The sequence below is a fragment of the Lactuca virosa genome, chromosome 8 (genome assembly GCF_052849685.1).
Source record: "Lactuca virosa cultivar CGN04683 chromosome 8, Lactuca_virosa_CGN04683_v6, whole genome shotgun sequence".
Taxonomy (NCBI): Eukaryota; Viridiplantae; Streptophyta; class Magnoliopsida; order Asterales; family Asteraceae; genus Lactuca; species Lactuca virosa.
In genome coordinates this window covers 239,640,662-239,655,515 of record NC_136433.1, presented here as the reverse complement: position 1 = coordinate 239,655,515, position 14,854 = coordinate 239,640,662, and the positions used below count along the sequence as shown (strand labels likewise).

Below are 14,854 nucleotides of genomic sequence, written 5' to 3'. Positions count from 1 at the left end.
AAATCTGAACATGAGGCAGCGCAGGTGGCTTGATGTGGTGAAGGATTATGACAGTGAGATCCTTTATCACCCCGGGAAGGCCAATATGGTGGCCGATGCTCTCAGCCGCAAGATGGTTACCTCCGTGATCAGGAATGTGTGTATGAGGATGACCGTGATTACCCTACTCTTAGAGCAGATTCGAGAGGCTCAGGTTGAGGCTATGAAGGAGGAACACCAGAAGAGTGAGCACATAGTGGGCTAGGTGGCTTCTTTTGATTATGATAGCCGGGGATTGTTGACCCTTCATCGGAGAGTCTGGGTTCCATACTACAGGGGTGTACGACAGATATTGATAGAAGAGGCACACAAATCGAGATTTTTTATTCATCCGGGTGCAACAAAAATGTACAGAGATCCCCGAATCGATTATTGGTGGCCCTGCATGAAGTAGGATGTGGCTTGGTATGTGGAGATGTGTTTCACTTGTAGGAAAGTCAAGGCCGAGCACCAACGACCTCATGGAAAAATGGATACGTTGGGTATTCCGATTTGGAAATAGGAGGAGATCACGACGGACTTTATCACGAAGTTACCACACACAGCACGAAGAATGGATTTGATTTAGGTCATTGTGGACCGATTGACCAAGAGCACTCATTTTATTCCCATTCACGAGAACATCTCAGCAGAGAAGCTAGCAGAAATCTACATCCGGGAGGTTGTGGCACAGCATGGGGTGCCGGTTTCAGTTGTTTTAGTGTCACACCCCCGAACCAGACGGCGGGAACGTCCGAGGGCTCGCGTGACTTAAATTGAACTATCATCACAATGAATATACATGAAACATAACACATTCATCACAAAACATTACATAGTATAACTGGCATTGTTTACATCAAGTACATGGTTTACATTACATGATCCCAAAATATAAAGTGTTTGATGATTAGCAACTACAAAAGAAACTTTCAACACACTGGATGCTTCCTCGTTCTAACGATTACCTGAGAATACAAGTTATTTTGAAAACGGTCAACATATATAATGTTGGTGAGTTCATAAGTATGTTTGATGTAAAATAGTTTATGTTGTTCGTAAAACCCAGAAAATCCGATATTTTCTGTAATGAGACTTTTTATGAAAATGTTGTGATGATCCTGTAAGTATATGCGTGAATGATTTCAAAACGTGTATAAATGAGAAGTTTTGCATTATAGTTTTTGAAAGTACAAGTGAGTAAGATTGGTTTCCCTGGAAAACCCGATGTTTTCCGATAAAATATTATGACTATTTTGTATTATTGTATCGTCACAGCGAATGAATATGATTTCCCCTGATTACTTAGATGGCATTGGATCTCTATGTGAGTCGTTATAACCATGCATGATAATGACTAGTTCGTCTGTCTTGGCATTCTAATGAACACCAGAATTGATCTTAAGATTTTGTCACCCTAGACTGGCCGAGTCTAACTGTAGCGAACAACTTAGGTGTGGGGGAGTCACCCCCGTATAGATCTATACACAAACTCTCGCTCTCCCTCCAGGAGACTTTGATTACAACTACAGACTACGACCGACACTTATTGGTGTCGCCCGTTATTACTCACTTAATCAAAATGAATTTGATTAACCTTGATTAATGACCTGATTTTAGTTTACTTAAAGAGAAGATAAGCCTAACAGACGAGGAGAAGAGGACTACTAGGCCTTACTAATTACGTATGTTATTTAAGGCTGTCGAGTATACGAAAGGCGCGTTGGCCCATTTCGCATAAGATTTATTTGGACCTTACTAGAAATGATAATGGGCCACTGAGGCCCAATAGCATGTAAAAGCCATTGAGGGTCCCTTAAGCATGTAATTGGGTCACAGGAGGCCCAATAACATGTATTATTTATGTTGGGCCCAAAAGTCATGTTAATGTGTCACGAAGGCCCAATAAGCATGATTAGAATCGTTCAAGCCCAACAATTAGAATGTTTACTTGTTTTGTATAGTATTAGTGTTGCGAAGTTGTTTAATCGATATGTCGTAATAATCACCAATTTGTTTTATAACGATTCATAGATTTATAAAAATAGTTATTTTTCTATTTAAAACCCATAAGTTATAAAGTTTTGTATATTTTGACCCAATTATTTTATTATTAACATAATTGACTAAAAATATTAGTTTGACCAATTCAGCCCCTTATTTTGGTAAAGTTGGCAATTTTTAGCCCTTTTTATGAAAAATGACATATTAGGTCCTTGAACTATTTTTCTTGACATTTTTGACCTAAACACTTAATTAAATGATGTTTTAAGCCCAAAATTTTATTTAGGACAGTTTCAGCCCCTTAGTTAAAAGATTTGCATTTAAATCCACACTTTTCGCAATTTTTATAATTTTTACCCAAAATCCAAAATCTTTGCATTTTTAGTCCCTTTTGATAAATAAGGCCATTTTAACCCCTAAAATAGGTTTATATACGTTTATAGCCCCTGTTTTGAGAAAAATTCCATTTCAGCCCCTTAAATTTGATTTTTCGCATTTTTGGGCCTAAATAGTCGAAAAGCCCAAATTTTAGCGCATTAGGCTAAAATTTACATTTTTAGTCCTTTAAAAAGCCTAATATTTATAAAAGCTCTTATTTTAGCTGTTTTGACCTTTTGATCCTTGTAGAAACCGTGAATGACATCTTTTTCCCCATCTTTTGTTTATTTATCAAAAATGGTCCAATAACAAATTTTATGTTGTAGTGTGTTTATTTTAAAGCTTGTATAGTAGTTTATCTTGACATGTTAAGTGAAATATGACCTAGATCACATATTTTTCCTTCTTGAACTATAGATCTCGAAATATCTTTCATTTTTAGCACATATTTACCACAACAACACAAGAAATCACACATAACATACAAATACACATAGATCTTCACATTTTACTTGTATTCTCCCCCATAAATCATATGAAAACTGAAAATAGAGGGGTATGAACTCACCTTAGGTTTGTGGGTTCTGTTTTGAAGAAATAAATGGAAGAGTTTGGTCCTAGCAACTTCCTTGAGTAGATCTCGAACTCAAGAAGATTTCTAAGAGTATAAACACCAAAAACTTTGTGTAAAGGAATGATCTAACAAGAGAGTGAAGTTATGAAGCTTGGATGTGTAAAGACTTACCAAAGATTGACAACACTTGATGAAGACTCTTGAATCCAAGCCAAATTTTCGAGAATTCCTTGAAGGAAGGAAGGAGATGGCCTTAGAGAGAAATTGAGAGAATTTTTGTGTAGTGTGTGTGTGTGTTGTGTGTCTTCGGCCGAAACAAGAAGAGGGGAGAGGGGAGAGAGTGAGATGAGTTGACATGCATGGAAACATGAGAATGGTGCATGGATACCCTATGTATATTTATGAGGTGGCACTACAATTGTCAACCCTCATTTATCCATTCTTTTATATATTTTCTTTTTTTTGTTTTACTTGGGCCGAAATGGGCTAAGGAAGGAGGAAGGAATCACTTTGGCCCTTTCTTGCCTTGACTCGAGTTCATGAGGCCCATAAGGAAAACTTACGGCCCATTGGGCCCTTAGGGTAGCTCACGGCCCAATTTTTGTATAAGAGAATGGATTTGAGTCCATTAAAGCTAATTGGATTAGTTATGGCCCAATAAGGCCCATTAAAGATAAAGTAGTCTATTTTAGGCTTATAAGGCCCAAAAAGGTTAAGTCTTATGAGAGTGGGTCCAATGAGATCCCATTTAAGAGTTCTAAGCCCAAAATAGTCAAATTGGAAGCTTATTGGCCCATTAGGCCCAATAAGGAAACCCTAGTCCATATAGGACTTAAACCGAGATTTCTAGGGTTTTCAACTTTACTTGATGAATCTAGGTTTGAATGTGTTTCCATAGGTTGAACTTCAAGCATAACATGAATTAGGGTTACGAGTTTACAGTAGATAATGTTTACAAGAGTACAGAATTTCCTAGCTAGAATGCTAGTTGTGACATTTAGATAGGGATGTTCGATTTACCTCCAGGTTCTAGAACAGATTTCATGAGGAGTTGGGTACTCGCCTGCACTTCAGCACGACTTTCCACCCGCAGACTGATGATCAGAGTGAGCGGACCATTCAGACTTTGGAGGACATGCTTTGGGGTACGTGTACTAGATTTTTGCGGGAGTTGGGATACATACCTTCCTTTGGTGGATTTTTCGTATAACAAACTTATCATGCCAGTATTGATCGAACTCCTTTTGAGATGCTCTATGGGAGGAAGTGACAGACCCCGATTTGTTGGGGGGAGGTCGGTCAGCGAGTCATGGGTAGCATGGAGGTGGTGCTTCGAACTACTGAGTTGGTCCAGCAGGTAGGCGAGAGGTTGCAGATCGCACAGAGCCACCCAAAAAGTTATGCTGATAGGCGGTGGTCAAATTTAGAGTTTCAGGTCGGGGAAATGGAACTCCTGAAGGTGTCACCATTGAAAGGTGTCACCCGATTTTGGAAGCGGGGCAAGTTGGGCCCTAGATATATCGATCCCTTTTAGGGTTATTGCCCAGGTGGATAGGGTTGCGTATCGATTGGAGCTACCCGAGGAGCTTATTCAGATTCACAACACTTTTCACGTCTCTCAACTGCGGTAGTGTTTGGTTGATGATTCCGCAGTGGTTCCTTTAGAGGACATTCAGGTGGATGGGCGCCTGAATTACATAGAGAGGACCGGTTTTGATCCTAGACAAGAAGACGAAGACTTTGCAAAACAAGGTTGTGGGTCTAGTGAATGTGTAATGACAGCACCAGAAGGGTTTAGAATGGATATGGGAGCCTGAGGAGGAGATGATTGAGCATTACCCAAAATTGTTTGCAGAGGCGGACTTCGAGGACGAAGTCTGATTCAAGTGAGGGAGAGTTGTAACGCCCTGTTTTTCAAGTAAATTTGTTATTTATTAAGTGTTTATTTATTTTGCATGGAGACCAAGTACGCTGGGCGTAAATGAGGTATGTTGGGCGTACCTCGAAGGATCTGGGATACGGGGTTAACCCCCTGGTATGCCAGGTGTACCTATGGTACGCTGGGCGTACGTGAGCAGGGGCAAACCCTAAAATTTAGTGTTTGCATACTATTTAAACACCTTATTCCCTAAGGATCTCTCATTATCAACCTCCATTGTCCCTATAAGCATTATCTCGAAACCCTAACCCATTTTTAGAGAGAATTGATCCTTGTATGCGTTTTGGTGTGTGTTTAGTGTATCTTGAAGAAGAAGAAGCTTGGTAAAGGAGCATTGATCAAGTAGGAACTTGTAGATCCAGGGTTTATTCATCTTTTTCAGCTTCCTAGAGGTATAAAGTCTTGACCTTGGTTATTCTATGCTTAGATCTAGGACTAGTTGAGATTTGAGCAGATTTTGGTCCCATGAATGAGTTCTTGTGAGTAAATGTTACTCTAGAAGTTATGAGATGTTCCTTTTGATATTTTTGAGGTTCCTAGTTCATATCATTAAATTAACATATGTCCACGACGAGACTTGAACCCATCCATTAAAGTCATTCGAACTATCCAAAACATATCATTTTCACTGGGTATTGCAAATTAATGTTTTCTTTTTTGGGTACACAATTTACCTTTAATTTTTTTTACACTTTTACCATTAATTTTTTTTATATAAATTAAGTCACACCATTAAATTTTTTTTACACGATTTACTATCTTCTCTGGCAAACTTATCCACTTTCATAACAACCGTCTACACTTACCGTCATTGTCCACCTCCCACCACCATTAACAACAAACACTACCTTCTATCACCACCATTCGCAATTACAACCATCCATCTCCATTATTCACCCCTACCACCACCAAATAACTAATCTAAAATTAACTTCAACCTACAACAAAATCAATTCAAACCTATGATTGATTCAAACTCATATCCAAACCTAAAAATTGATTCAAATTTCTAATCAGTTCAAAGTCATATTCCAAGCATAAATTTATGTCATTAAATGAATGTGGTTAATATGGCTCATAATTCAAGAAGAAAGGGGTAAGAGAAAGATATAGGGGTAGGATGGCTTTCAAAAAGTAATAAAAGAGATAGAAGCTGAGAAAGATAAGACTAATGATAGGTTGGACGCCAACAGTAAAAAGAGTTGTGATGGTGTTTTTAAGGAGAGAATGAGGAGATTGTGTGCTTCACAATATTTAAAAAAAAGTGTGTGAAATAGTGTTTTCTTTCTTCTTTGGAATTGTATTAGTTGGAAAAAATAATCTGAAAATTGATGATTGTGAAAAGATGAAAATAACTAGACACGTACAAAACTTGGTTTAATGGCATGTGTATGGAAGTGCAAGTTTAATGGTGTTGTTGAACATTAAACATAAATTTAATGATGTTTTTGAATAAATAAACCGGTTGTACCTGCAATAAACGGTAAAAATTGTATTTTTAAACAAGGAATATAAATTTAATGATAATTAAAATGATATTACTTAAAAATATGTATATGCTTAATGACAATTTATATAAGAAATAACTGAATATATATAAAAATGATAGTCTAGTACTTTTGTTCTTTCTCTACTTAAGAGTTAAGAATTTAAATCACTTTAAAAAAAATTGTTGCTTATTTATAACTTAAGAGTTAAGAATTTAATAATCACTTTAAAAAAATATATTTTTGTTGCCTTTTTATAATATTAACTGTAAAACAGTGGAGTAATATTTCAACGGGAATTAACGAACAGGTTTGGAGTTCATCTGATCATTTCACAAGTCGCAACGCAAACCTCCTTAATCGGCTATCTGGGCATACACCCACGCTATCAAAATTCTCCTCCTCTCGATCCGTTCTAGCGCTTTCGAGGTAATATGAAGATGATTTATCCCTCTTTATCTCTTTCAATTGGGTTAATCTTGAGCTTGCCTGTCTTTTCACTTCTTAAATTTCTTGAATTCATGTATCAATTTATAGGCTTTGATTTTGTTCCCATCAGGGCTTCTAGTGAATTTTGCAATCGTAATCGTCAGTAGTCTCGGAAATTGCAAACTTTTGTTATTGTTTGATAATTGATTTCCGAATCCTTTTTTATGCTTAATTGTTCATGAATTTGATGTCAATTAGCTTGGATAGACCTAAGGAATTGATTCTCGGTTACTTCCTTAGACCTGAGTTAGCATTCCATGCATTATTGTATCAGTTTATGATCCTTTACGTCTTCAATTCGCCAATATCTCTTAATCATCAATAACTGCATTTGGTACTAATGTTCCCGAAGATGGAAATGAGTTTGAAGCTCATTTCCTTCTAATGCTCAGTTGATTTGCTTCCGTTTCAGATCCAAAGCACACAATCTGCTTTATATTTTCCCCAAATTGATTTGCTTGAAAATCTAGGTTTTATGTTTTTCCTAATGAGTTTGTGGTGAACAGGTTGACTCCAGCTGAATGGTTCAACAAACAGATTCAAAGTTCAGTGAACGCATTCTAGCAAATTCAGAAACTAGTTTTCCAACGCATGATAAGAACACATCTTTGAGAAACTTGCAAAACGAGAAGAAATCAGATGAAATTGAAAACTCACTTTTGAAAGACGATGACTCTTCTGTTGAAGCCAATAAGGTTTCAGGCATCAAAAGGCCCCAACAAACACCTACCAATAACAAGGGGAATCTTGTTTATGTCCGGAGGAAGACAGAATCAGAACATCATAAAAACAGCAATTGTATCAAACCAAATGATCAACCTATAAAACCACATGAACACGATGAAAAGAATCATGAACAAAAAAATCCAATCAACGATTCTACAATATCTACTCACAAAGATACAAAGATTAGTTCACCTTCAAAGGGATTATCAAGTATTCAACAATGGGAAGAGCGATATATGAGATTGCAGAACTTTTTAAAGGTTTTAGATTTGTCAAATCAAGATGATTATCGCCAGAGTATGTGATTCATTCTTGAATTTTAATACTTATGTTATGCAGTTTTGATTTTTCTTGTTTGTATAATTTGACACTTTTTTTTTTACCTAATTTGTCAGTGCTTCGCTCCCTCACATCAGTTGGGCTTAGCAGAGTTGCAGTTGAACTAGAAAAGAGATCAATTCAGCTCTCTATGGAGGAAGGTAATATAACCGTATGCTTTCTTTAAATAAAAATGCGGTGAAGATGTTAACATGTTACATGTACAAATTATATATCGACATGAAAGAAATGGTGGAACTTTTTGGTTCTACTTTTCTTATTCACATCAAAAACTATTTATATACAAAGTTGACTTATCCTAGACTAGGAAAGAAATCATCTACTATAAATACAAAGTTAAATGTATATCAATCATTCCTAGCTTTGATACATTTGACTTAAACCCTACCCTGAGTAAAGGCTTGGTAAGAATATGTGCCTCTTGATCTTGGAGGGCACATAGGGGAGTTTGTTCTTTCCACAATCAATCTCTGACTTGATAAAAAATGAAAAACATAAAGTACATTGTTATAAAAAGTGAAGGATTCAGTGTTTATCACCTTATTAATATGATAGAAGATTAGGCATCGCATTTAATTCCGAATAATTACCCTTTAAATTTTCAATTCCAAATATAATTTACATACCATATATTTAATATTATATTGTATTAAAAAACATTTATTAATATTATTGGTTCGGTTAGGTTTTTAGTGGTTCGGTTTTGGATGAAAACCATAACCGAATCATATGTATTTGGTTAATAAAAATAGTCAATAGAAACCGCACCACCTTTTTTAGTAATGATTCGGTTAAAATGGTTCGATTATTTCGGTTAATTTGGTTTTGGTTCAGTTTTTCGGTTAATATGCTCACCCCTAGATAAAATGCCTTTTGAAGGATACCAATTGGTGTTTGGAAGCCGAGAGGTTTTGAGGGAAGACAGTTTATGAGATAAGTAGCGATAAAGATTGTTTCTCCTCAAAATGAATGTAGGACGTTACTAGAAAACATGATTGAATATGTTTTTCATTAGCATTGCCAATTATTTTCACAAACACATATTTTTCTCATAAAGAGAATCACTTCACAATTTTAATCTTAAGTAAATTTTCTCACCAAAAGAAGATTTAAGTTTATATATTGTACATACTAGATGTGTGTCTGCGCAAAGCGGCGACGACAAATAACTCGTTTGCCGAATTGTTTTCTTACGCGGTATCATGGTCTACGTATATGGCCTCTGCCCCCGCATCCCCCCTATGGTATTGATATGTTTAATTATTTAATATTTACTTGTATACGAGTTCAGTCCCTATAGTTGTTTAGGTTTATGATTATAAATACTTGTAGTTAGGGATTCCAACATAATAACTTTTGAAACAGTTAATTAATAGAATAGTTATCATGTTCATATCGATCAAGCCATGTTAATTCATTGTGTCATTTTATCGTTTTTTTTTGTTTTATTTATTTATTATTTTTTTGCTTTCTTGCGTAACATGAGCATACAATATATAATTATATAATTTCATTAAAATAATAGAAAAAAAATAATTGGTAAATGTTATAATTAGTTATAAAGTAATAAAATAATTGTCAATTTTAAGTAAAATATTGATGTTTTAACCTTATATTTATATTTTTGGTTCAGACTATTGGTGTAAATTAATTAATAATGATGTCTAGATTAAGATATCTAAATTTATTTATATACATGAATTCAATATATCAAAATTGTCATTTTGCAGCTAACTGAATTTCATAATAACTTTCCGTATTCACGTCTTTTAAATTTTGGCAAGTATCAATGATTTATTTATGTATAATTGATTTGTATAAAAAAAATTCTAAGTTATAGTACCTCTTAAAATTCAAGATATAACAAATATGGTTTATATTTATAATAATATAAGTATAGATATAGATATAGATATAGATATAGATTTTTAGTAATATAATCAACTTCACAATTACTTTTATCTCTTAGTACTTAACAAAACTTGTGTTCTTCACCATGAATTAAAGGTTTCAAGAGAAGTTCCACATTCCAGCTTAGCTTTTAACATACTTAAAATATGACAAAGATAAAGAAAGTTTGAGAACAAGATCTTGAAAATGGATCTATAGATGCTCTTAGTTTAAATTAAACAACCATTATATTCTTGAATTATGCATATGTTTCCAGTCTTATTGTAAAATGAACACTATTTATTTTCTTTAAAATTTGCAGCAAGAGAAGTCCAACGTGCAAAACTTGTGGATACATTGCATAAATTTTCAACAACTACTGGAGAACACCCATCAAACAAGTGAAGCAATCGATCCTGCATACAGTTGTTAATAAGTTGTTAATAGTAACCAGCTTTTTTTTTTTTAATCTTTATTCTCCACTAACCTGTAAAATAATGAAACTTTAGGGGGTTCAAATGAAATAAAGACAAACTATATGGGGGTCAGTCACTGTAAAAAAAAAAAACATCCACCGAAAAATCAGTACCACTGTCTTCATCGTTAAATTCAAATCATAGAACTACAATGACTAAACACAGAAAAAACATTTCTTAATCACATGTACCTAATGTTGAAAAACTTGTACACTATACTGGATTACACTGTTTTTGTTAAGTCATTCTCAAAGATAGATAAACATTACATAACCGAAAATAACTGCCCTTCCACCGTCTCTCTCACACACACTATGTGTAACCGCTGCCACCGCCGCTTAAGAACTCAATCATCCGTTTCATCAACTTTTTCTTTCTTTTTTCTCAAAGGCATGACTAGTAGCACTTCATCAGATTCTCAACTCCGCCATGCATCGCCGGAAGCTCAAGAGATTTTCCGGCCAACCACCACCGTAAGTCCACACCAAGAACATCAGAACCCTAGAAAGAAACGAACAAAGAGGATCAAACTCAAACCCCAGAACATGAACGCCATTGTTGGTGGAAGTTCCGGTGGTCATTCAAGAAAACCCAAATACACAAAGAAACCCGACCCGAATGCTTCTAAAATCACCCAACCCTGTAGCGAATGTGGGAGAATGTTTCCATCGTTGAAGGCTCTGTTTGGCCACATGCGTTGCCACCCTGAACGGCCATGGCGGGGGATCAATCCACCACCACCATCATCCAATCTCCACCACACTCCGCCACTCATGGCGGCAGATGATGGTAATACTAATACTCTTCCAACCACCACCGAAGACCACTATCTCGCGTCTTGCTTGTTAATGCTGTCCAAAGCTCCGGCGACGTCGTTTAAGTGCAATAGTTACAAAAAGGTGTTTGGGTCCCACCAGGCGTTTGGTGGGCACAGGGCTAGTCATAAGAACGTGAAGGGCTGTTTTGGAATAATGAGAAATGAAAGGGGTGTGGAGTTCAAAGAAGGAGAGTTGGAGGGCCATTTTGATAATAAATGATGATGATTGTAGGAAGTAGTGGTAGTGAACATAAGTGTAGTATTTGCTTAAGAGTGTTTCCAAGTGGACAAGCACTTGGTGGGCATAAAAGGTGTCATTGGGAGAAAGATGATGGTCTTGTACCAGCTGCATCAACATATGTACTCTCTCCCACAAAGTGTAATATCGATTTGAATTTGCCTCCCCCTCGAGAAGATTATTCAAGTTCTTCAAATTTAGATTTGGATTTAAGGTTAGGACTTTGATATTGTAATCAGGTATAATTGTGTCACTATGTTACTCTGTTATATATCTATGCTTACAATGTAGGAATGATCATAAACCGATACCCAGTCAAATTAATTACCAGTTCCAAACACTGTAATAGTTCTAAAAAACAAGAACATGGACCTGTTCTTATCGAGTCCAAAGTTTAGGAACCAGAACCAGTCCCACTCATATCTGTTTCGGTTCTGGTTCCAAACCGGCTCTCATTTTGAAGATCTATAACCACAATTTTTAGTCTTCAAGTCAAAATACTAAATAATCCCAAAAAAGAATTTCGAAAAGATATTAAATAAGGCCCATAGTCAAGCCCAATCAGTCAGACCCAATAGCCCAATTCCTTTGTTTACTCATATGGAATACTGTTACTAAATTGTCATTGATTTGATTTTGACGTGCTTTTTATACTTGTATTAATCTCAAAAAGTGGAGCTCAAGAGCTCTAGTTATGTATTATCTAATATCTATCATAGTGTACGAAGAAGAATGTTATTTTAGTAATTACTCATTAGACTTTGAGCGGAAAATTATTAATATATAAGTTAATTACTTTTATTATAATTATTTTATGTTAGATGACAAAAGTCAAAATACATATTTGACCTCAAAGTAACATGAGGTAATCCATGTATTTAAAAATTAATGTCTGAAAAAATGATTACAAAGGAGTTGGTAACGTTGTTCTATCATGTTTATGTATGTTTTCTAAGATAATAATTATTTAAACTTCATTAAACAGAAAAATAATAGTTTCCTTAATAAACAAAGTTATCGTTATTAATTATTGAGTTAAAAAGTTAAATAAAGAGTTCCATTATCCTCTACGTGAGCAAGGCTACAAATTGGCATATAAGTTTTAGTTTAAGTTGCTTAAATATTAATTTTTTTGAGTCTTGACAACTTGTGTTTCTTTTCCCCCATTCCCCAGCAGTTTTTTTCTTCCAAAACTGCATGAAGAAACTTTTTGAGAAACTCAAACTCATAATTTAAGGAATGGGAAAACTCGGTTAATTATGTTGACTGAAAATCATCTAGTTTTTTGGCTGGACCTAAAATAATCGCTATTGAATATAGAAACAAAAATCATACGAACCCGAGAAATGCAAAAAAAAAAAAAAAAAAAAAGACGTTAAGGAGTATATCAACGAGCACCGCAAAAACAAAACATTGCACACTCAAATTCCATTAAAAACCATCATGATCACAAAGATCAACATTTATGAAACATAGGACATCGTACATTATTTCATTGAATAGATTCGCGATGTCCACTCCTGTAACAATCCATAAAATACATTGGCAAACGTTGTTAGGAGCTAACGTTGTCAAACAACACACTTGGACCACTTAGTAACCATTCAATATATAAATAAATATATTCAATTTTTGTCTCTACTTATGTCGACTAATAGGGCTCAATATTAGTGTACGAAAAATCGTGTCATGTTATGAACATGTTAACATTTTTAGAACATACATGTTACCGTAATCCCAAAAATACAAACTTCGTAAGAATCCGACTTAATACGGAAAAAATATGATTACTATAGTAATAAAAATTTACCGCACATAAGAAGACACAACGTCAAAAACTATGAGGAGAACAATTAACTTTTAGCAGAAGTTACCAAAAATAGAAACGTAGTACTGCTAAGTAGAAATTTTGAGACAAAGAACGCCTGAATCAGAACCCGCATGAAAGAGTTATGATTTTTATAAAATCATAACCGTTATAAAATATAAGCTAAAAACAAAAGTTAAAATTAGTCAAAACGACCAAGAGGGAAGTTGTAGTATACGTCGAGACCTACTCAAATATATAAGAGTCATTGAAAACGGAGTTCGCATGCGAGAGATACGAATTTTCAAAGATTAAAAATCATTCATGCGCACACTTGCACACAACGCGCGATGTGCATTCTGACACCTCTATCCGGCATGATACGGATGATGTGGCACCATGATAGGGGACACGTGTCAGCCCCCAGGGTGGTTCACACACAACTTGCGCAGCGCGTACTGCATGACATGCATTCCAAAATCCCTTATAAATAGCAAGCTTCAGCATATCATTTCCCACACCTTCAAAATTACTATTCTCTCTCTCTCTCTCTCTCTCTCTCTCTCTCTCTCTCTCTCTCTTCTCGTGTCTATGCCTTCCGAGAAATCCTCGAGTTTCGGGCTTTCGACTCTACCCTACATCAACAGTTTCAAACATCAAGAGTGAGTTAACAACCACACTTTACTGTTTTCAAACCGTTTACTGGGGGGGGGGGGGGGGAGGAGGAGGAGGGGGGATACATGTTATAAACTATCGCTTTCATAAATATTGCTAACTGTATAAACTAAGTAATATGATTATGCATAGAACATTAGGATAATATTATGCCTGGTAGATACCCTGCCCAACTTTTAAGGATAATATTATGTCTTGTTGTTACGCTGACTCACACTGATATAAAACATCATACCTAGTTGTTACGCCGACTAGTTTCTAGGAAACATTTTTTCTCTACTCATTACTATAGTCATCCTTTGGATAAGCTTAGTACCTAGTGGTTACTCCACCCAAATATCTGGCTATGCAAAACACTCTGACTTATTTATATATATGTATATGATTATATATATATAATAATAATAATAATAAGCATCTCGTATAAATACAACAAAGAACAAACCGCGATCGATCAGATGAGGCTCCCACAAACAAGTGTTAGATGACACACAATTCATCCCCTAACTGAATAACTTTTAGCTATAAGCCTTAGGCTTATAATTGTTAACTAGACGAATGCCCGCGCGTTGCGCAGAAACATCTATATAGTTGAAGTATTTACAAATATATGTTTTCTTAAAATATAACAATAATGCTGTTGTTAAATTTGATATAATAATTTGTATACTAAATTGATATAATATATTGATTATTTTGAATTATATAATAATATATACATCTATTATAACTGCATTATCTCAATCGTTTGAATAACTTCTACCCGCAAGTTACACGTGAATAAAATTAAATATAATATATGGTTTAATGTTATTTATAGTTATTGTTATTGTTAATAAAGTTTTTAAAATTTATTTGCTTAATGTTTTAATTTTTGTCATTATAATTATTTAAAACATCAAACATTGTTTTTTGATTTTAAAGGTAAAAATATAATCATTTATATATAGTTATTTTTAACTATTGTTATTGTAAGTTATTTTAAACTACTTATTTG

At 34.9% G+C, this 14,854-nt stretch overlaps 1 protein-coding gene and 1 pseudogene across 1 annotated transcript; both read left to right on the top strand.

Moving 5' to 3' along the window:
• Positions 1-6,675: 6,675 nt before the first annotated feature.
• On the top strand, positions 6,676-10,392 carry LOC145134163 (integral membrane hemolysin-III-like protein). The gene is made up of 4 exons (XM_079069053.1): positions 6,676-6,829; positions 7,396-7,912; positions 8,011-8,094; positions 10,167-10,392. The coding sequence occupies exons 2-4, from the start codon at positions 7,411-7,413 to the stop codon at positions 10,247-10,249; spliced, it is 669 nt and encodes a 222-aa protein (XP_078925179.1). The 5' UTR covers positions 6,676-6,829; positions 7,396-7,410; the 3' UTR covers positions 10,250-10,392.
• A 113-nt stretch (positions 10,393-10,505) lies between these two features.
• Positions 10,506-11,881, top strand: LOC145134162 (zinc finger protein ZAT3-like; annotated as a pseudogene).
• Positions 11,882-14,854: the final 2,973 nt, after the last annotated feature.

Bases quoted from the DNA above. Each gene is read 5' to 3' on its own strand.
- LOC145134163 (XM_079069053.1), top strand. From the start codon at position 7,411: ATGGTTCAACAAACAGATTCAAAGTTCAGTGAACGCATTCTAGCAAAT. The intron at 7,913-8,010 runs GTATGTGATTCA...CTAATTTGTCAG, and splicing joins TCAAGATGATTATCGCCAGA to TGCTTCGCTCCCTCACATCA. The intron at 8,095-10,166 runs GTAATATAACCG...TAAAATTTGCAG, and splicing joins TCAGCTCTCTATGGAGGAAG to CAAGAGAAGTCCAACGTGCA.